At 35.4% G+C, this 23,163-nt stretch overlaps 2 protein-coding genes across 4 annotated transcripts in view; one reads left to right on the forward strand and one right to left on the reverse strand.

Moving 5' to 3' along the window:
* myo18b (myosin XVIIIB) overlaps positions 1-23,163 on the forward strand; it is a 673,005-nt gene that overhangs the window by 643,693 nt on the left and 6,149 nt on the right. The gene's annotated exons all lie outside the window — the stretch shown is intronic.
* polm (polymerase (DNA directed), mu) lies at positions 8,556-22,347 on the reverse strand. Of its 3 annotated transcripts, none has more exons than XR_012385842.1 (11): positions 22,143-22,336; positions 19,686-19,902; positions 18,430-18,528; positions 16,511-16,681; positions 16,244-16,325; positions 14,660-14,780; positions 14,201-14,333; positions 13,653-13,755; positions 11,583-11,846; positions 11,221-11,304; positions 8,556-8,838 (listed from the first exon to the last, which is right to left on the reverse strand). XR_012385842.1 is itself a non-coding variant. In NM_200248.1 (11 exon segments), coding segments are annotated over 11 exon segments (1,524 nt in total). In that variant the 5' UTR covers positions 22,316-22,347; the 3' UTR covers positions 8,556-8,751.

The following is a 23,163-nucleotide window of genomic DNA, read 5'->3' on the forward strand; positions in this document are numbered from 1 at the left end:
CTGTCATTTAACTAAAGATTGAAGTCTCTCTCGCTCTGTCTGTGTGTGTGTGTGTGTGTGTGTGTGCACTGTTAATTGAACACTGAAAGCTGTTAATTAACAGATATTTTACTGTGTGTGTACTTCTCTCCCTCTCTGTGAGTGTGTGTGTGTCTCTCTCTGTGTGTTTGTGACATATCAGGACACAGATGTGTATATTATAAAGGTTATGACACAGGTATTATAGATGAATGTGAATTGTAAGGATATTTCTGATGTCCTCATTTCCCACAATTCCACAGAATGAGTGTGTTTCTTCAGAAAGTCACACAGTGAGGTTTGAGTTCAGGGTCAGGGGCTAGAAAATACAGTAGTTACAGTGTAAAAACAATGGAAACCAGTGGATCATCCCCTAAATCCACAAAACAAACGTGTCTGTCTCTGTGTGTCTGTGTGATGGAGCCGTCACACAGATCAGTGTCTCCATCATTAGTGTGTGTGTGTGTGTGTGTGTCTGCTCAGACGTGTCTGTCATTGATGAGCTCTGATTGTCCTCATTGAGTCTCTTTCATCTCTAACAGGCCGTTTGTGCTCTTCAGTGGAGCCGTGTGTGTGTGTGTGTGTGTGTGTGTGTGTGTGTGTGTGTGTGTGTGTGTGTGTGTGTGTGTGTGTGTGTGTGTGTGTGTGTGTGTGTGTGTGTGTGTGTTAATCTCTCAGTATCAGCTCTTTAGTGTTATTTCAGCATTAATAGCTGTGCTTCCATTTAAACATGTGAATTACATTTATGCACAAAACTGTAATATCTCATAAAACATTACCAAACTCAACCAGCTGGGTTAAATATTTGGAGTTTTGTTGGGTTATTTTAACCTTTATTGGGTTATTTATTAATAAATCAACCAGCTGGGTTAAATATTTGGTGTTTTGTTGGGTTATTTTTAACCTTTATTGGGTTATTTATTAATAAATCAACCAGCTGGTTTAAATATTTGGTGTTTTGTTGGGTTATTTTAACCTTTATTGGGTTATTTATTAATAAATCAACCAGCTGGGTTAAATATTTGGTGTTTTGTTGGGTTATTTTTAACCTTTATTGGGTTATTTATTAATAAATCAACCAGCTGGTTTAAATATTTGGTGTTTTGTTGGGTTATTTTAAACCTTTATTGGGTTATTTATTAATAAATCAACCAGCTGGGTTAAATATTTGGTGTTTTGTTGGGTTATTTTTAACCTTTATTGGGTTATTTATTAATAAATCAACCAGCTGGTTTAAATATTTGGTGTTTTGTTGGGTTATTTTAAACCTTTATTGGGTTATTTATTAATAAATCAACCAGCTGGGTTAAATATTTGGTGTTTTGTTGGGTTATTTTTAACCTTTATTGGGTTATTTATTTAATAACTCAACCAGCTGGGTTAAATATTTGGTGTTTTGTTGGGTTATTTTTAACCTTTATTGGGTTATTTATTTAATAACTCAACCAGCTGGGTTAAATATTTGGTGTTTTGTTGGGTTATTTTTAACCTTTATTGGGTTATTTATTAATAAATCAACCAGCTGGTTTAAATATTTGGTGTTTTGTTGGGTTATTTTAACCTTTATTGGGTTATTTATTAATAAATCAACCAGCTGGGTTAAATATTTGGTGTTTTGTTGGGTTATTTTTAACTTTTATTGGGTTATTTATTAATAAATCAACCAGCTGGGTTAAATATTTGGTGTTTTGTTGGGTTATTTTTAACCTTTATTGGGTTATTTATTTAATAACTCAACCAGCTGGGTTAAATATTTGGTGTTTTGTTGGGTTATTTTTAACCTTTATTGGGTTATTTATTAATAAATCAACCAGCTGGGTTAAATATTTGGTGTTTTGTTGGGTTATTTTTAACCTTTATTGGGTTATTTATTAATAAATCAACCAGCGAGGCAGTGGCGCAGTAGGTAGTGCTGTCGCCTCACAGCAAGAAGGTCGCTGGGTCGCTGGTTCGAACCTCAGCTCAGTTGGTGTTTCTGTGTGGAGTTTGCATGTTCTCCCTGCCTTCGCGTGGGTTTCCTCCGGGTGCTCCGGTTTCCCCCCACAGTCCAAAGACATGCGGTACAGGTGAATTGGGTAGGCTAAATTGTCCGTAGTGTATGAGAGTGTGTGTGAATGTGTGTGTGGATGTTTCCCAGAGATGGGTTGCGGCTGGAAGGACATCTGCTGCGTAAAAACTTGCTGGGTAAGTTGGCGGTTCATTCCGCTGTGGCGACCCCGGATTAATAAAGGGACTAAGCCGACAAGAAAATGAATGAATGAATTTATCAGAGAGAGGAGTTCAGTGCTGAACACACCAGTCAAGCAGAATCTTTGCCTGGATTTGCTCACAGTCTCCGCATTGTCAGGTCAAAGTCTGTACTTTTAAACTAAATCTAATTAATTTACAACATTTATTTGAGATATTTAATTTCAGTGAGCTTTTAACAATGAAACAAACAAACAAAGGCAAAATTTTGACAATCTCGAAACCAGCCTTATAATTCTTCCCCTCTTCTCAGAAGGGATGGCGGGCCAAATCAAAGGTTGGCATGGGCCAACTTTAGCCGGCAAGGCCTTAGTTTGGGACTCTCTGATGCAAGTAATAAATGTAATGGTAAATGTGAATTAGTGTAAAACTTTATAATGCATTTTTGGTGCATGAGCATATAATGCAGAGAGAGTCCGCCGGTGATACTGCAGATATAGCGCAGTGTTTGAGGTGTAAACGGCCCCATCACCGTCTGCTTAACCGCAGTGTTTGTTATGCGGGATCAGCGCTCGCTAATCTGATAATCCACTCCAGGGCGTCTCCGTCATTCACACCTGTGAGTGAGTGTGTGTGTGAGAGAGAGTCTTGGTATTGATCACATTATGGACCATCAAGGTCCCCACAAGTATAGCAATACCAGCAATTATTGACATTTTTTTGGGGAAACAGCTCTTAAATCAGGCGGAATGAGGGATTGTGAAGGTGTAAAAATCCAAGATGAAACTGAGTTAGGGTGGAGAGGAGAGAATATACAGACAGTACAGTAGATTACAGATGTGGAGTATAAAACATCAAAACACATCAACACAACATGTGTGTATACGCAAATATATTTACACACACACACACACACACGTGTCTATGTTTGTTTGTGCTTATATATTTGTTGGTATTTGTTTTAGTATATGTGTATGTATATACACTTGTCAGTATATGTGTGTGTGTGCCTATATGTGTTTTTGCTTATATGTGTCACTATATATGTGTGTGTGTGTGTGTGTGTGTGTGTGTGTGTGTGTTTGTGCTAATATGTGTTAGGACGTGCGTGCATATGCTTATATACACGTGTTAGTATATGTTTGTGTTTGTGCATATATGTTAGTATATACCCACACACACACACGCACACACATGCGTCCATGTTTGTTTGTGCTTATATATGTGTTGGTATTTGATTTAGTATATGTGTATGTATATACACTTGTTAGTATATGTGTGTGTTTGTGCCTATATATGTGTTTTTGCTTATATGTGTCACTATATATGTGTGTGTGTGTTTGTGCTAATATGTGTTAGGACGTGCGTGCATATGCTTATATACATGTGTTAGTATATGTTTGTGTTTGTGCGTATATATGTTGGTATATACCCACACACGCACACACACACATGTGTCTATGTTTGTTTGTGCTTATATATGTGTTGGTATTTGATTTAGTATATGTGTATGTATATACACTTGTTAGTATATGTGTGTGTTTGTGCCTATATATGTGTTTTGCTTATATGTGTCACTATATATGTGTGTGTGTGTTTGTGCTAATATGTGTTAGGACGTGTGTGTATATGCATAAATACACGTGTTAGTATATGTGCGTGTTTGTGCATATATATGTTAGTATATATGTGTGTGGGCATGTGTGGTTGTGCGTATATATGTGTTAGTATGTGTGTGTGTGCCTATGTGTGTTAGTATATATATAAATATATAGATAGATATGTGTGTGTGGTTGTGCATTTGTGCATTTTTGTGTTAGTATGTGTGTGTTTGTGTGTATATGCATATACACACACACACGTTTTAGTATACATACATGTGTGTGTTTGCATATATACATGTTATATCTATGCGTTTGTGCGCATATACACACACACGCATATATATATATATATATATATATATATATATATATATATATATATATATATATATATATATATATCTACATATAAATGTGTGTGTGTGTGTGTGTGTTTAAATGTGTATATGTGACCCTGGACCGCAAAACTTTGTCTTATGTTGCACAAGATTTTTACCAGTTTTTTTTCAATAGTCAAAACACTGTTGAAGTGTTGCAGTGTTGAAGTGTTGAAATATGAAGTTTTAGTATATTTAGTAAATGTCTTGCTGTAAATAGATCAAAACTCAATGTCAGATTAGTAATATGCATTCCTAAACACTTCATATGCACAACTTTTACTGTGTTTGTCCTCATGTCTACACTTTTTAACCCTCAGATTGCAGATTTCTGAACAGTTGCATCTCAAATATTGCCTTATACTAAACAAGTAAATGTTAGTGTGAAGCTTATTAATTCAGCTGTCAGATGACGCATAAATCACATTTTCCAATATTTTAGCTTTGTGGGCTGTATATATACACACACACACACATATGTGTGTAAGTATGTGAGAGAGAAAGTGTGTTTGTGTGCATTCGTGTCTGTGAATGTGTTAGTGTATATGTATGTGTGTGTGTTTGTGTGTGTGACTATGTTTAAATACAAGCATGTGTGTTAATGTGTATATACATAGATTTGTGTGTTTGTCAGTGTGTGTGTGTGTGATTATATGCATGTGTGTGAGTGTGTTAATGTGTGTGTGTTTCAGGTCTGACAGGTCTGGTGTTTGGGTTGTTTTATGGTGGTTTCGCTCGTCAGGCTCTTTAATTGAGCTGTGAATGAGCGAGAGATCAAAGGCTGACAGGAAGAGGAAGAGCACAGACACGACTCCACTGGTCACACACAGACACACACAGACACACACACACACACACACACACACACACACACACACACACACACACACACACAAAAATACAGTTGAAGTCAGAATTATTCGCCTCCCTGTTTATTTTCCCCAATTTCTGTTTAACGGAGAGCAGATTTCTTCAAGACATTTTAATCATAACAGTTTAATAACTAATTTCTAATAACGATATTCCAGTTTTGCACAAATGTATGTAATATATTTGGATGGAAACACAGATATTGCCTACCTTTTAGTCACACACAGAACATTCATTAAATTCACTGATCTTCGACATGTACTGTAACTAGATTAATTATACTTTCTAAAAGTTATTTTTAGTACTGCTTACCCTCTAAATGTTATATCAACCTCTATCACTTGATCAGTAAAAAAGGCAGACACACAAGTGCACTGTTAAATCTATTAAAACTGATAAATGTGTATAAAAGTTTAGAAAAAAATTATAAACATCACGCATTACTTATTTTATTTTACTTAAATATTTAAATATTTTAAATGTAAAATTAGGCATTTACTTGAGCAGCAGTTTTCCCACGCTAACGGTCTCTGTTTCACTGATGGTTACTTCTTTTTAAATATATACACTCATATTTGCTACAACTTCAACGCATCAAATTGTTGTATACAAGTCATTGTATATCAGTGGTTTGTTCTGGAGACAATCCAACACTAATATTGCTGAAGGGGCAAATAATATTGACCTTAACATGCGTTTAAAACAATTAAAAACTGCTTTTATTCTAGCCCAAATAAAACAAATAAGACTTTCTCCAGAAGAACAAATATTAGAGGAAACACTGTGAGAAACTCCTGAATCTGTTCAACATCATTTGGGAAATATTGGAAAAATGGAAACAAATCGAGGGGGGTGAATAATTCTGACTTTAACTGTAAGTATAAATATATTTATAATACATCACACATTTCTAAAAGAATCACTCAAGGCTTCATATTTTGATTTCAAACTATAAAGACTTTTTTTCAAAATAAGTTAGTTCAGCTTTGTTGGTTAATTAGTGAATCGTCTCTTGCTTTTTCAGTCTAATGCTTTGTGATTTGTGTTTCTGCAGTGTTTGATCTGACTGATCTCTGTGTCTCCACTGACGCTTCAGCAAAGACCAAACAAACAGCAGAGATCAACACTGAATAACAGATGATCAGAAACCCTGCAGACACACAGACAAATACAACTCTACATCACACTGATAGAAACACAACCACAACACAAAACAACCCCAAAACTCAATGACAACCCAAAAATGCTACAACAAAAATGCCATGACATCCCAAAACTGCCACGACATGACAACCCAAAACAACTCTACAAGCCTAAAAAAACTCTACAAAAGTGAATAATGCACTCAGTTTACTTGATTCCTCACTCCACAGGAAAAAAGTCAAATAAAGCTGAATTCATATTGCAGTATTAATATAGGAGCAGTCGTTTAAAGGTTGTTTATGCAGTCATTCTATTTTAATAAAGGTTGCGATGTTAAATCTGATGTTTACTTGCTCATTGTGCTCGCTTGCGCCCTCTTGTGGGTACAGCAGACAATACAAGAGGTCATAAACCTACATTTCCTGCACAGACTACAGTAAAAATGATTTTCATAAAAATTAAAAAGGAAAAATCAAAAAGATGATAAAAATTGTACAACAAAATTTGATTTTTGGCACTTAAAATTTGAAAAAGTGTCATTTAAATCAGTGCGTTGCTTTTCTTTCTTGCTTTTTTCTTTATGCTTATTTCTAAAATTTACGAGCAGCTTTTGAATTAAAATTGTTTCTACATTTTTTTTTTGCACAAACCTAAAACACATAGACATTTCCTGAAGTCACATTTAAAACATTAGAAATAATATTAATATTAATTATTTAACTAAATAAATGAAAATAAATCAAATTAAGTTGTTTATATAAATAATAATAATTTACCATTGGCTTAGTCACTTTATTCATCAAGGGTCGCCACAGTTGAATGAACCGCCAAATATTCCAGCATATGTTTTACACAGCTGATGCCCTTCCAGCTGCAACCAAGTACTGGGAAAAACCCATATACACTCATACACTATGGACAATTTAGTTGATCACTTCGTGTTTGGACTGTGGGGGAAACCGGAGCACCCGGAGGAAACCCACGCCAACACAGGGAGAACATACAAACTCCACACAGAAACACACACTGACCCAGCCGAGACTCGAACCAGCGACCTTCTTGCTGTGAAGCGATTGTGCTATTTTTTTTGCAAGTTGACAAAACTGAAGCCCATAATAATATGATGATGATGATCTTATTTTGACTAAGCAGCAGTAAGGAGGGATAAAGTGGAGGTAACATTAATTCTCCATCTTGAGTCGGGTCTAAGATGAACAGATAATTCTATAAAACAGATTTTTTGTATTCTATAAAATTGTCATAATTAATTGTCACAAAATATTTTTATGGGCCACTGCATATAATGTATATATATATATATATATATATATATATATATATATATATATATATATATATATATATATATATATATATATATATATATATATATATATATATACAGTTGAAGTCAGAATTATTAGCCCCCTATTGATTTTTTTTTCTTTTTTTTATATTTTCCAAATGATGTTTAACAGAGCAAGAAAATGTTCACAGTATGTCTTATAATATTTTTTCTTCTGGAGAAAGTCTTATTTGTTTTATTTCAGCTAGAATAAAAGCAGTTTTAAATTTTTTTAAAAACAATTTTTGGACAATATTATTAGCACCTTTAAGCTAATATTTTTTCCATAGTCTACAGAACAAACCATCATCATACAATAACTTGCCTAATTACCCTAACCTACCTGATTCACCTTATTAACCTAGTGAAGCCTTTAAATGTCACTTTAAGCTGTACAGAAGTGTCTTGAAAAATATCTGTCATCAGGGCAAAGATAAAATAAACCAGTTATTAAAAATAGATTTTTAAAACTATTATGTTTAGAAATGTGCTGAAACGATCTTCCCTCCATTAAACAGAAATTGGGGAAAAAAAATAAACAGGGGCGCTAATAATTCTGACTTCAACTGTGTGTATATATATATAATTTGTCAGTTGGGGGAAATGGGTCAAATGAAGCAGGTGTAGAAAATGAGGTGAAGTCATCAAACCACAAACATACAGGAGAACAGCTCTGAGTTCAGCTTTACAGCACAGCAGATAACAAGCTCTGAATGAAAGACAAACTAACTGGAATAAAGATGCATTAAAGTTTTCTTTAACTTAGTACACACTGAGTTTATAACAGAGATTAATAATGAGTTTACGTGTTTAGCCACTTGTATGTATGTGGGTGATTCTAGAATTCAGGCTGCATTTTGAGACTTCAAGATAACTCAAATAATTTTTCTACATAATATAACATAATATATTCAAAAGTCCATCATCAGCATCACAATAAACACTAAATAAATCGAGTATAAACCAATAAGAGCCAGAACAGCAGTAGGGAAAACACATAAAGAGACATTCTGAGCTTTCATTCACATATTTAATCAAATAAAGCATCAGATTGTGTCAGATGATCATCTTCCTTATATCCAGAAGCAGTCTCAGGTAAAACACTACGAGAGTCTTTCTCATTCCTGTTCAGCATTTACAAAGAGTGTGCATCATAATGTTGCAGAACACCCATCATAACGGAGCTGATACTGGGAGGAACTGGGCTTCAGGCGTTGCGTTCGGACGGAGGAATAAACTCCAGACCCAAATGTGCAAATATCTCCTCTTCTGTTTGTGCCCGGAGGTACAGATTCTGTTCAGATTCAGAGACGATGCTGTGCTTAATGTTGAAGATTGTGATTGGGTTGTTATATTTATTGTACTGTTGAAGGTAGAATCTTTAGCCTTCCTGTATAATTAAGATTATTTCTCAGATATTTCCCGAGTGCTGTTTCACAGAGATTTTGTCTAATCATTTTTTAAGCATAATAATTTTATTAAATAATGTCTAATAACAAATGTATTATTCCTTGCCATGATGATGGCACAGAGTATTTTACAAGATCCTAGCATTCAGCTTAAAGTGACATTAACTAGTTAGGCAAGTTAGGAAATACGGATATATATGAGCGATATTACACTCGTAGCAGTGCTGGCCCTGGTGGGAGGCGTGCATTGGCTTAAGGCTGCAGGCTGAGTGCCTTAGTGTCCCACCAGTGCTGATATACAGCCACATGGCACTGCTGCACGTGTGATACTGCGTTTATACAACAGTTTGACAGCATAATTACATTTACATTTACATTTAGTCATTTAGCAGACGCTTTTATCCAAAGCGACTTACAAATGAGGACAAGGAAGCAATTTACACAACTAAGAGCAACAATGAATAAGTACTAAAGGCAAGTTTCAGGTCTGTAAAGTCTAAGAAGGGAAGTGTTAGTATTTTTTTTTTTTTTTTTTCATTTTTTTTTTCATGTGTATAAAAAAAAGAAATAGTCAAAAACCCTTTTGTATGAGGAACTACTTTATCCGCCATTCATTCACATCAGCAGCTGACTTCAGAACAGCAGAAGCAGTTACTAATTCACCAACGTCACTTGACAGCTAGTGTCTGAAGGATTCTCTAGCGCAATGTCTAAAGTGAGGACAAAACGGCTGATTTTGCTCACAAGATTAAGACTTTAAGGCTAAACAGCATGAAATGCCATCAGTCTACAGAGATTTCCCAGTATTTCTCTGTTGCAATCGGGAGATCGTAATAACAAACCCTGAAAAAGCCAAAGCAAAGCAAACACTAGCAGATTACTGTGGTATAAAGGCAGCACTATAACATACAAAAGAGTAATTGCCTAAAGCAGTGGTTCTCAAACTGCGGTATGTGTGCCACTAGTGGTACGCGGAGGAATGAAATATGTCATGTACATGCTACATATATTTCAAAATGTATAAAAAATAATGTATATAATATCCCATATAGCCTATATTTCTGAGGTAATCTGTCACGTTTTTTTAACTGTGCAGAGTTGTAGCTGCTTTCCTAGGCCTACCACGCTACTGTATTTCAATACTGCTCATTTTGGTGGTACTTGGAGTGACAATTTTTTTTCTGAGGTGGTACTTGATGAAAAAAATTTGACAACCGCTGGCCTAAAGAGTGCCACTTACCACTTTTATAATGACTTCATCAGCTGTAGTTATAAACTATGTTGAGTTTTTCTCCTCTAAGGGCTTATTATGTGGTCTCTGTCGCCATCTTGTGGCAAAACATCAACCGTCTAAGCTTTGCTCAGCGTGACAGGCTGATGGATGCTGATGCACTAAATCTCCAAAAGTACAAATATTTACCATGGGCACTATCCTTATAAATAAACAGCATAGTTGCAATCTAAATAATTATATTCTTGCCTAAAAAAAGCCTCAAAAGTACACTATGTTTTCCAACAGATGCAATATTTGTCGAACTGTATAGAGTTTATTGATCTGCTGTCAGTCTATATGAGTGGAGTAATACAGAAGAGTGAAGAGGCTGTACGAGTTTTACAAGAATATCCCAGGGCTATCAGCCAATCAGATCCGAGAACCAGACAGAACTGATAAATACATAAATATATTAAACATCTGTATTAGTGCTGGGAAAATTTATTGTGATTAATCACAACCCAAAAAAAAAACTTGTTTTGACATAATACATATGTGTACTGTACTTATTTATGATGTATAAAATAAAAATAAACACATGCATAAAAATATTTGAGAAAATGTTTATTCATATTTATATATAATTTTAGAAATGTGCATATACAAATTATATATTTACACATTTATATATATTTCTGTGACTATTTTGTTTTGTATAGTGTTGTTTTCATGTATGTGTGTATATTACATACACCAATAAATATAACACACACACGCACACGCTCACATACACACATATATATATATTATGTCAAAACAAACTTTTATTTTGGCAATTAATGCAATTTATCTTTGTCCAGCTCTAATAATTTACAATAAAATATAATATAATAATAACAATTTGCATATACAATCACAAAGTATGAAAAGTATAAAATATGCCCTCTTAAACAGCACTTGGGAAATATTAGAAAAAGAACAATTATTTATTCTTCATCTCTGTGTGTGTGTGTGTAATATTGTGCTCGTACTGATGTGGTTTTCTGAGCCTCACCTGTTTGCTGTCGTAGAGGGTGTGGCTACTCAAGGTCATCTGCTTCTCTTGCCCCGCCCACCTCCTCAACTCCCGCTCAAACAGCTGCAGAACACACAGAACACTGACCTCAGAACAGCTGCAACCACACAGTTTACACACACACACACACACGCACACACATACATACATACACACACATATATATATATATATATATATATATATATATATATATATATATATATATATATATATATGTGTGTGTGTATATATATATATACATACATATATATGTATATTTATGCATGCAAATAAATAAATAATAATAAATAAAATGTAAATGTGGGTGTGTCATAAGATCATAATGGGCTTTAGTTTACCTTTGATCCGGTCCACCCGAGCGTGGCGAAGGCAAACTGACTGAAGGGACTGACCACCAGATCCACCCGCACCGCTCTGCAGCCGCTGTCACATGCAGATCCAGATTCAGATGTAGATGCAGATCCAGATCGAGATGCAGATGAGTGAAGTTTAAAGATGGAGAAACATCTCTCAAATCGGTCCATGTTGCTGGCTGAGCGCGCCGGCCCATCCAGACGCTCCACATACGAGTTTCTGGTGGTCTTCTGATACAGCAGCACACCCTAAACAACAGCAGCATTCAGGAGGATTTAATAAAAGTCCCTGTGAAATCAAAATATAATTCTACTTTTTTTTATTTAATGTTTTAAAGGGTCTGGCGGCTTCTTTTTTTATCTGAGCTTGTGACTGTTAATATATCTACTAAATCATTAAAGGGTCAGTTCACCCAAAAATTAAAGCCGACTCGCTATTTACTCTCCCTCAAGTGGTTCAAACCTTTAGGAGTTTATTCTGTTGAAGACAAAAGACGATATTTTGAAGAACACCAAAGATAGCTGTAACCATTGACTTCCATTGTAGGAAAAACAAATACTGTGGAAGTCAATGGTTACAGGTTTATAAAACATTTTTCAAAATATCTGAAGAAAAACACAAGTAAAATGTGAGTAAATGATGACAGTCAAAATTCTGTCTCACATTTTACTTGTGTTTTCCTTAGTTTAGAGTAAACTGTCTCTGTAAAATCATCTAAAACATTTTTAGATGATAGTGAGAGTATGTCAGACTTAAGTATTGTTTTTTTTTATCTACACTCACTGGCCACTTTATTAGGTACACCTCACGAGCATCAGGTTGGACCCCTTTTGCCTTCAGATCTGCTTTAATCCTTCATTGCATAAATTCAACAAGCTACTGGAAATATTCCTCAGAGATTTTGCTCCATATTGTCATGATAGCATCACACAGTTGCTGCAGATTTGTCGGCTGCACATCCATGATGCCAATCTCCCGTTCCACCACATCCCAAAGCTGCTCTATTGGATTGAGCTCTGGTGACTGTGGAGGCCATTTGAGTACAGTGAACTCATCGTCATGTTCAAGAAACCAGTCTGAGATGATTGAGCTTTATGACATGCTGCGTTATCCTGCTGGAAGTAGCCATCAGAAGATGGAGACACTGTGCTCATAAAGGGATGGACATGGTCAGCAGCAATACTCAGGTAGGCTGTGGCGTTGATGCTCAATTGGTGCTAATGGACCCAAAGAAAATCTCCCCCACACCATTACACCACCACCACCAGCCTGAACCGCTGATACAAGACAGGATGATCCATGCTTTCATGTTGTTGAGGCCAAATTGTGAGCCGAGCATCCGAATGTGTCAGCAGAAATGGAGACTCATCAGAGCAGCAACGTTTCTCCAATCTTCTATTGTCCAGTTTTGGTGAGTCTGTGTGAATTGTAGCCTCAGTTTCCTGTTCTTAGCTGACAGGAGCGGCACCCGGTGTGCTCTTCTGCTGCTGTAGCCCATCCGCCTCAAGGTTGGACGTGTTGTGTGTTCAGAGATGCTCTTCTGCAGAGCTCGGTTGTAGCGAGTGCTTATTTGAGTTACTGTTGCCTTTCTATTAGCTGAAACCAGTCTGGCCATTCTCCTCTGACCTCTGGCCTCATCAACAAGGCATTTGCGCCCACAGAACTGCCGCTCACTGGATATTTCCTCTTTATTCTCTGTAAACCCTAGAGATGGTTGTGCGTGAAAATCCCAGTAGATCAGCAGTTTCTGAAATACTCAGAGCAGCCCGTCTGGCAGCAACAACCATGCCACGTTCAAAGTCATTTCAATCCCCTTTCTTCCCCATTCTGATGCTCGATGTGAACTGCAGCAGATCATCTTGACCATGTCTACATGCCTAAATGCAGTGAGCTGCTGCCATGGGATTGGCTGGTTCGATATTTGAGTTAACAAGCAGTCGGACAGGTGTACCTAATTAAGTGGCCGGTGAGTGCATATGCACATATATATTTTTCTCATTTAAAAAAGGCTACTAGAATTAAAAGTGTTTAGATATTTGGACTAGAAAAAAGACCTGCTCCTCCAGCCAGCTGATGATTTTCAACATCAGTCCTTCCTCCTTTCCCTCCTCCGGATGTGTGATGAGAAAGTCCACATCATGACCAACTTCCTTCCCCCTGAAATACACACAACAATATCAACAGTAAAAATTACAGACTGTTCCTCTTCGATCAGGGAAAACCAGCAGCAATCAGTAATGCATGATGATCTGCTGTCATGTCTTTGCAATCAATAAATGTGATTATAATGGAAGTCAATGGAGCAAAAACAGCACCAGAGAGGAGTCAATCTGAGCAGTGTATTGTTGAAATTCTGAACATTTTCAAAGCATTTTCCCAAAATATGCATCAGAATAAGATTTGTCAGCAGAAATCATCACATCTGCTAAAACACAGAGAAAGCGGAGGCCAAATGAAGACTCAAAATCAGCCCGGAATGTATGAAAACAACCTAACAGCACACAAGGGTTAATTAAAGGCTGTGATATAAAATATGCTTGAGGTTTTAAACCCCATGAGTGTTCATAAAGGCATTATAATCTGCTGTGAGCGCTACACAGACCTCCTGAAGCCGCCCATGAGCTGGATCTGACATCCAGGCAGCACCGAATTCACAGCCGCCTCCACTATAGCCATGATCAGCTCAGCCTCCGCCCGCGTCACCGCCCGCTGGAGCTCAGAGTAATACTGCACACCTGAGAGAGGTCAGAGGTCAAAGTAATACTGCACACTTGAGAAAGGTCCGACTCAGAGCAATACTTTTCATGGAAAATGTTATGCAAGAATATTTCATGTAAGAGTAATGAATAAACAACAACAAAACTTGTTAAATGCTTTTAATATTCAGTTAATATTTGTTTATAAATAAATATTACAAATAACAATAAATCCAGAGATATTGATAATTTTCAGGTGCATATTTCAGTGTTTTTAAGTGTAGATATGTTTAAACTACATTTTGTCTATATATTAAATGTTCTATATTTCTAAATATAGCTTAATCTCACATTAATCGCAGTACCTGCTTGCTGTGCACGGTTCAGCTGTTGTCCTGTGCGAATTAAATCATCTGGAGTTCGTAAACCTTCTCTAATCCAGCGATCAGCCGTCCGCACACCGACCCCGAAAACACCAGTCAGAGCCTGCAGAAAACAAGACCTAACTTCAGAAATCACAAACTAGAGGAGAAATTATTATTATTAATCGAAAAGTAATCTAAATATAATTTAATAGAAGTCGGATTACATTAGATAAATGTGTAATCTAACAGATCAAATAAGGGTTAAGGCAAAAGTAATCTAAATGTAATCCGAAAGAAGTCGGATTACATTACAGAAATGCGCAAACTGAGAAGTCAACTAAGAGTTAGGGAAAAAGTGATCTTAATGTAATCAAAAAGTCAGATTGCATCACAAAAAAGTGTAATCTGAGATCAAATACTGGTTAGCACAAAATAAATTTAAATGTAATCCAAAAGTCGTCAGATTATGTTACAAAAATGTGTAATTTAGGAGATCAAATCAGGGTTAAGGCAAAAGTAATCTAAATGTAATCCAAAAGTCGTCAGATTATGTTACAAAAATGTGTAATTTAGGAGATCTAATAAGGCTTAAGGCAAAAGTAATCTAAATGTAATAAAAAAAGAAGTCAGATTACGTAAAAAAATTATCTTAGTTATCAAATTGGATTTTAAGGAAAAAGTAATCTAAATGTAATCCAAAAGAAGTCAGACTACATTACCAAAAACGTGTAATCTAAGATCAAATATTTGTTAGCACAAAAGTAATTAAATTGTAATCCAAAATAATCAGATTAAACTACAAAAATGTGTAATTTAGAAGATCAAATAAGGGTTAAGGCTAAAGTAATCTAGATGTAATCCAAAAGAAGTCAGATTAAATTACAAAAATGTGTACTCTAAGAGATCAAATAGGAGTTAAGGCAAAAGTGATCTCAATGCAATCCAAAAGTCAGATTGCATCACAAAAATGTGTAATCTGAGATCAAATATTGGTTAGCACAAAAGTAATTTAAATGTAATCCAAAAGTAGTCAGATTACATTACAAAAGTGTGTAATTTAGGAGATCTAAAAAGGCTCAAGGCAAAAGTAATCTAAATATAATCCAAGAGAAGTTAGATTACATTACAAAAAGTAGTAATCTAAGAGATCAAATAAGGTTTAAAGGCAAAGTAATCTAAATGTAATCCAAAAAATCAGTTTACATTACATAAATATGTATTATAAGAGATCAAATAAGGGTTAACACAAAAGTAATCTAAATGTAATCCAAAATAAGTCAGACTACATTACAAAAATGTGTAATCGAACAGATCAAATAAGGATTTTAGTAAAAGTAATCTGAATGTAATCCAAAGTAGATAAATTAAGTTACAAAATGTGCAACTTAAGAGATCAAATCCTTATCTAAAAGTAATCCAAACGTAGTCCGATTACATCACCATTAATGTGTAATCTAAGAGATTATATAACCGTCTACAAATCATCATCATGTTATTGTAATCAGTTACTGATTACATTTCAAGAGTAATCCGCCAGCTCTGATTATGAGTAATGTGGAAGTATTTGTTTTTATCTGAACATACCCGTCATTACCTTCATGGCCTGAAACTGCTCCGACTGTCTTGTTGACTCCACTTCTCTTGATGAACCGTCTTCTAAAATCTCCTGTGGAGGTGAAATAACCTACTTTAACTTACAAAACATCTTGAAAGGCGCTAATAATATTGATGTTTTGATTATTATTTTTAATTTCAGGTTTACTTGATGCAAACCAAAATTAGCCAAGAGGTTATTTGTCATCTGCAGACCCTGGACTAATGTTAAAATAGACACCGGCGCTCCATCATCACCTTTATAACCCTCTGTGAATGATCCCCAAGGCAGGGCAAACACCGCAGATCCTCCATACTCTTCACCCGATGTGGGAGAGCCTTCAGGACTGAAGCCGCTCGTCTGAACGCCACGCTTCGGCCCTCATTATCATTAAACTCTGCATTCTGAGCCAAGATTTCAAGAGCTTCCTATGAGAACAGAGAGTTCAAAAGGTTTATCCTTCACTTAAAGGAGATATATTAGCTCTCGTTTTATAAGATTTAAAATAAAGATCTGATATTTAAAGTGTGCAGTGAAGTTTCAGCTGAAAATAGCACACAGATAATGCTTTCTATTGGTCTGAAACTGACCCTTTTAGGCTTTGAACAGTAAGTGTGGCGTTTAGTCAGTCGCTTTAAATTCAAATGAGACTGTGCCTTTTTCAAAAGAGGGCGGAGCTACAAATGCTTATGACCATATAAGGATGCCCTCTTATTTCTGTGTATGGGTTGTGTGCTGTGAACTATATTTTTAATTCCTTCCACAATATCTGTAAAGGAGACATCAATTTCTAAATAGCAATTTATGGCAAAAATGATTTTAAAATGCAATTAAGCAAATAATTTCATAAATAAAGAATGATCGTTTTGCTTCATAAGAGCTCAATGTGACATCAGGAGCCACGGCTATTGAACTGGACTGCGTTTCTTTTTAATCTCTAAAATGGGTCACCATTCACTGCCATTATACATATTATTCACCAAGCACCACAGATTAAGCTAAACATCTTCTTTAATGCTTTACTGAACACAGTCACATGTATCAATTTAATTCATTCATTCATGTCGGCTTAGTCCCTTTATTGATCCGGGGTCACCACAGCGGAATGAACCGCCAAACCATCCAGCAAGTTTTTACGCAGCGGATGCCCTTCCAGCAGCAACCCAACTCTGGGAAAAATTTAATTAATAAGAAATTTAAATTGGGCGAGGCAGTGGCACAGTAGGTAGTGCTGTTGCCTCACAGCAAGAAGGTCGCTGGGTCATTGGTTCGAGTTTGGCTCAGTTGACGTTTCTGTGTGGAGTTTGCATGTTCTCCCTGCGTTCACGTGGATTTCCTCCGGTTGCTCCGGTTTCCCCCACAGTCCAAACACATGCGGTACAGGTGAATTGGGTAGGCTAAATTGTCCATACTGTGTGAATGAGTGTGTGGATGTTTCCCAGAAATGGGTTGCGGCTGGAAGGGCATCTGCTGCGTAAAAACTTGCTGGATAAGTTGGCGGTTCATTCTGCTGTGGCGACCCCGGATTAATAAAGGGACTAAGCCGACAAGAAAATGAATGAATGAATGAATGAATGAATGAAAGAAATTTAAATTCTAGTGTGAACTATTCCTTTAAATTCGGATTCAACTCACTTCTCGATTGAGAGCATATGTGGGCGGGGCTTGATTTAGTCCTGATTGGATTGGTTATGGTCTGCTATTGGTGGATATGAAGTGAGCGACTCCGCCCCTCATGCTAATAAACAACAATCAGAGATGTGTCATTGAATATTCATTCATTCATTTTCCTTTCGGCTTAGTCCCTTTATTAATCCGGGGTCGCCACAGCGGAATGAACCACCAACTTATCCAGCATGTTTTACACAGCGGATGCCCTTCCAGCCACAACCCATCACCGGGACACATCCACACACACTCATACACTAGCCTACCCAATTCTACCCAATTCCCCTATAGCGCATGTGTTTGGACTGTGGGGGAAACCGGAGCACCCGGAGGAAACCCACACCAACACGAGGAGAACATGCAAACTCCACACAGAAATGCCAACTGACCCAGTCTTGCTGTGAGGCAAACATGCAACCCACTGCGCCGCCGACATTGAATATAATGAACAAAATAATGATGTGTGACAGATTAAGCAGTTTTAATACACACTAAAATCTTGTCTTACCGTCAGGAATGCATTGTGGTGCTTTAGAGGCGTTCGTCTTTGACAGGCGTAACTTTTCATCAGTATTTCAGCGCCATCGCCGTTGAGCTCTGGGTTAATCTGCAAAACAATGTATATACATCAGTTTCTCCAAGCTTATTTCTGGCACAACAAAATGTAATGAATAAATGAATGATTTGAATGATCAAGTGTGGGAATTTTGAGAACTTGAGAAGTGAGAAATAAATTAAATTGATTGCAAATTACGAGTTTGTATGCTGACTTTTTACACACAAAACGGTAAATTAAATCTCACAATTGTAATTTTTTGCATGAAGAATATGTGTTTCTATCATTTCTGAGAGCAATGCACATTGTGCATAGAGCTACTGTAGGCCTGCAAATAAATCATTTTCTTGTGCGACGTATCGTCACAAAAATTACTGGGTAACACTTTATTTTGATGGTTCGTTTGTTGAACTAAAGTTATATTGCATTTACATGCCAACTAATTCTCATTAGATTTTAAGTGGACTGTTAGGTTGGGGTTAGTGTAAGTTGACAGTCTACTAATACTCAAATAGACCATCAAAATAAAGTGTTATAATTATTGCAAATAATAGTGACATTATTGTAATTTTATGAAGATCATATTATAGCAACTACAGCATTAACAGAATAATAATAAAAATAGGCATAAACACTGTAAAGCAACAAAAGCTTTTCATTATTAAGGTTAAGCCTGTCACAATAATATGCTTTAGTTGTGTGATATATGAGATTACATTATTGTCTTTTGAAGCCCTTTTATTAAAGGTGCAGTACATAAGTTTGACACCCAGTGGTTCAACTAGGTGTTGCACCCCTGGTTCAAAACACATGCAAGAGCAGGTTGCCAGATTGACAACACCAATTCCGTTCAAAAAGCAACAGCAAGCAATAAAATGAATATTTTCCATATACAAAGGAGTTTATAACCTAACCAACACCTGAAATTGATATTTTAGAAGCGGCTTCTATTTCTTGCAGCTGAAGATTGGCTGTATTTACATTTCTGTCCAGTTTCGTCTGGTGCAATTAGACAAATTGCTCATCACTGCTAATCCCCTTTCATAGCGTGTTGTTGGGACACGGGGTTACAATGTAACCTGCTCACCTAATGTTTACACTCGTAATATTTATATTATTTGCTAATTAATAGCCTCATGTGAAACAATAATTGGCTAATTGGGTGTGTTAAATGACCAAAACAGAGACAGCTGTTCTGGCTCCTGTACCTGCAGTGTGTGTGTGTGCTGCACAGGTACGGGCTCACCGGCCTCCATGCTCTCCGTGAACCAGCAGATGTCCAGCAGGTGAACAGATGAGGATGAGGCTGCGTGTGTGTGCTTCTCCAGCAGGTGATCGGAGGAAGAGGCGCGTGTGTGTTTCTCCAGCCAGGCCTGAACCTCTGCTGCGCTGCTGTTCTCCGACACCACATGAGTAACAGAGGAGCTGATGGAGAAACACAACAGACTCACACCGCGTCCCAAAATACACACAACAGTCAATAGCAAGAGGGGAGTATAGTGATCCTTTTTCTTTTACACTGCTGGGTTCTACACAATTCGCTCATGTTTTCCCAACTCAAATCGATTAAATAAGTTTGTTGTTTTTACACAGTCAACTTATGTTACAAAAAGTTTTTACGAAAGCAAATGTTAACACAAATTCAAATGTTTACACAAAAGTAATCTAAATGTAATCCAGAAGTAGTCAGATAACATTACCATAAATGTGTAATCTAAGACATTATATTACTGAACACACATTTTGTCATGTTATTTGTCAAAAAAAAACGCAACCGTTATTAAATAATTCCATTAAACAAAAGAGTTTCAGTAAACAAATTATTCAATCATGTTAGAAAAAATCAGTGTTTTGCTGGCAAAAATAGAGTAAAGTAAAAAATGTTTAAAAAATCTTTAAAGAAACTTTTTTTTAAAAATCAAACTTATATTAAAGATAAAGAATGAAATTAGTTTTTGCATCTGTCAAAACAGCACGAGATTATCCTGATTCAATGTGTGTGACATCAAAATAAGTGTTAGCAGAAAAGTAATCTAAATGTAATCCAGAAGTAGTCAGATTACATTACCATAAATAATGTAATCTAACAGATTACATTACTGACTACACATTTTGTCATGTTATTTGTAAAATACTCTTAATCAGACAAATTATTTTTTATGAATTAGAATACTACATTATTTACACAACAGTAAGTTGTTTATTGATTATTTATGATTTATTAAGTAGTTTTTCCCTTTTATTTTTATGTTTACATTTTTTTATTATAAAACTGCCATTTATATGTATTTGTGATTCTTCTTGATGTTTTTCATTGATTTGGTCGTCTGCACTTAATTAGGCTGGTTTTGGAAACTAGGTATAAAAAAATAACACCACTACTATTTAAAAAATCCAAAACAGTTTCAGTAAACAAATTATTCAGTCATGTTAGCAAAAATCAGTGTTATAATGTCAAAAAATAAAAAATAAAGTAAAAAATGTTTAAAAAAAATTTAAATTTAACTTATATTAAAGATAAAGAATGAAATTAGTTTTTGAATCTGTCAATATAGCATAAAATAATCCTGGTTCAATGTATGCATCATCAAAATAAGGGTTAGCAGAAAAGTAATTAAAATGTAATCCAAAAGTAGTCAGATTACAAAAAAGGTAAAGAAAATTTAAAAGAAAAATACAAGCAGACAACAAAAAACTTTAAATTAAATTTATTTTAAAGTAAATATTTAAAGTATTTTTAATTGTAACTTTGAAAATAGCACACAATTTTATCCTGATTCAATATATGTGACATCAAAATAAGGTTTAGAGCAAAAGTAATCTAAACGTAATCCAGTAATAGCCAGATTACATTACCATAAATGTGTAATATAAGAGATTATAATAATGACTATACATTTTGTCATGATATTTGTGAAATAATCAGCCTAGTTACTTTTTATGAATTACATGACTACATTATTCAACTGATTTTAAGTATAAAAAATGAAAGTGTTTTTTTTCTTTGTATGTCAAATAGCACAAGATTATCCTGCTTAAATAAAAGCGACATCAAACAAGGGTTAGCACAAGTAATCCTAATGCAATCCAGAAGTAGTCAGATTACATGAGCATAAATGTGCAATCTAACAGAATACATTAATGACTACACATTTTGTCATGTCATTTGTAAAACACTCAGTCAAACCTAGTTACTTTTTATGGATTACATGACTACATTATTCAACTAATTTTAAGTATAAAAAATTTAAGTGTTTTGTCAAACAGTACAAAAGTATCATGCTTTAAAATACGCAACATTAAATAAGGGTTAGCACAAAAGTAGTCTGGTTACATTATCAAAATTTGTGATCTGAGTTTAAATAAGAGATATAACAAAAATAATGTAAATTTAATCAATAAATATACAGATTACATAGCCAACATTGTGTAATCCAAGACACCAAATAACGGTTAGTACAAAAGTAATCTAAAAGTATTCCAAAAGTAGTCTGATTACATTATACCATATTTGTGTAATCTAAGAGATTATATTACTCTCTACACATTTTGTCATGTTATTTGTAATCAATAACTGATTATTATCCATCCAGCTCTAGACATTAAATAACTAAATAACTAAATACTAAACTGGACCACGGTAAAGTGACGCTGTAAGCACACACCTGTACGAGTCTTCAATGAGAAACCCTTTGCTTCTTCCTAACCGGGTGAGAAACGCTCTTCTAGACGCTCCCATTTTCCTCTCCAGGATGAAGATGCAGACCTGAGGATATTTACAGCTGCCAGTCTGCTGTTTTACCGGCACAGACACTTTCCTGCGCTTTAACGGGATCATAACCGGGAAATGTATCCGTTCACCGCGGTGTTGTTTTGGACTCTTCTATAAGCTTCACTTCTACACTTCTGCCGCGCTGAGGGAAACAGGTCACGTGGTCAACTCGCAAAAAAATTATTATTGTTATTTAGTATTATAATATAGAATTGTCTGTGGTTGGATGTATACAATGATTATGTTTTAAACATATATATTGTTAAATGACAACAGCATGTACAAATTATTAAATAAAGAATACTGCGCTCAAACATGGCATTTGTTACTTTTCTCAGCGTTCGTGACGATGAGCCAATCACATTTACATTTTTCGTGTATCTTTATTAAACTTTTAAATGACAGGCATTTGTTATAATTAATTAACATTAGATTTAAGCAGCATATCATGAATAAAACAGTACACAAAGTAAAAATAAAACAGAAAAAAATACAACATCAAATAAAACTATAATACAAACTAAACTACACTCAGGGGTGGCAATGTTTGTTGTACCGATCGCTAAAGTTTGACACTAAAACATGTTTTTTTTCTAAATGTCTTATTGAAGAGATTAAAACGGTTTATTTTTATCCTTTAGAGTGATTCATGCTGCGAGACTGTTGCTGCCACTACTACTACTACTACTACTACTACTACTAATAATAATAATAATAATAATAATAATACTTTTTATTATAGTAAAAAGAGGGCCTAAGCCGAATGAAAATGGATAAATGGGTTATATTAACAAGTTATGGTAATGTTTTACAGGATGTTTCTCACCGCGGATTTATTTTGAGTGGTGCACAACCTAGGCAGACTTTTGGTGCACCTATAAAAAGTTCCGACTACCTTAACTTCAGTCGAATAA

Source organism: Danio rerio, chromosome 10 (assembly GCF_049306965.1).
Source record: "Danio rerio strain Tuebingen ecotype United States chromosome 10, GRCz12tu, whole genome shotgun sequence".
In the NCBI taxonomy this organism is placed as follows: domain Eukaryota; kingdom Metazoa; phylum Chordata; class Actinopteri; order Cypriniformes; family Danionidae; genus Danio; species Danio rerio.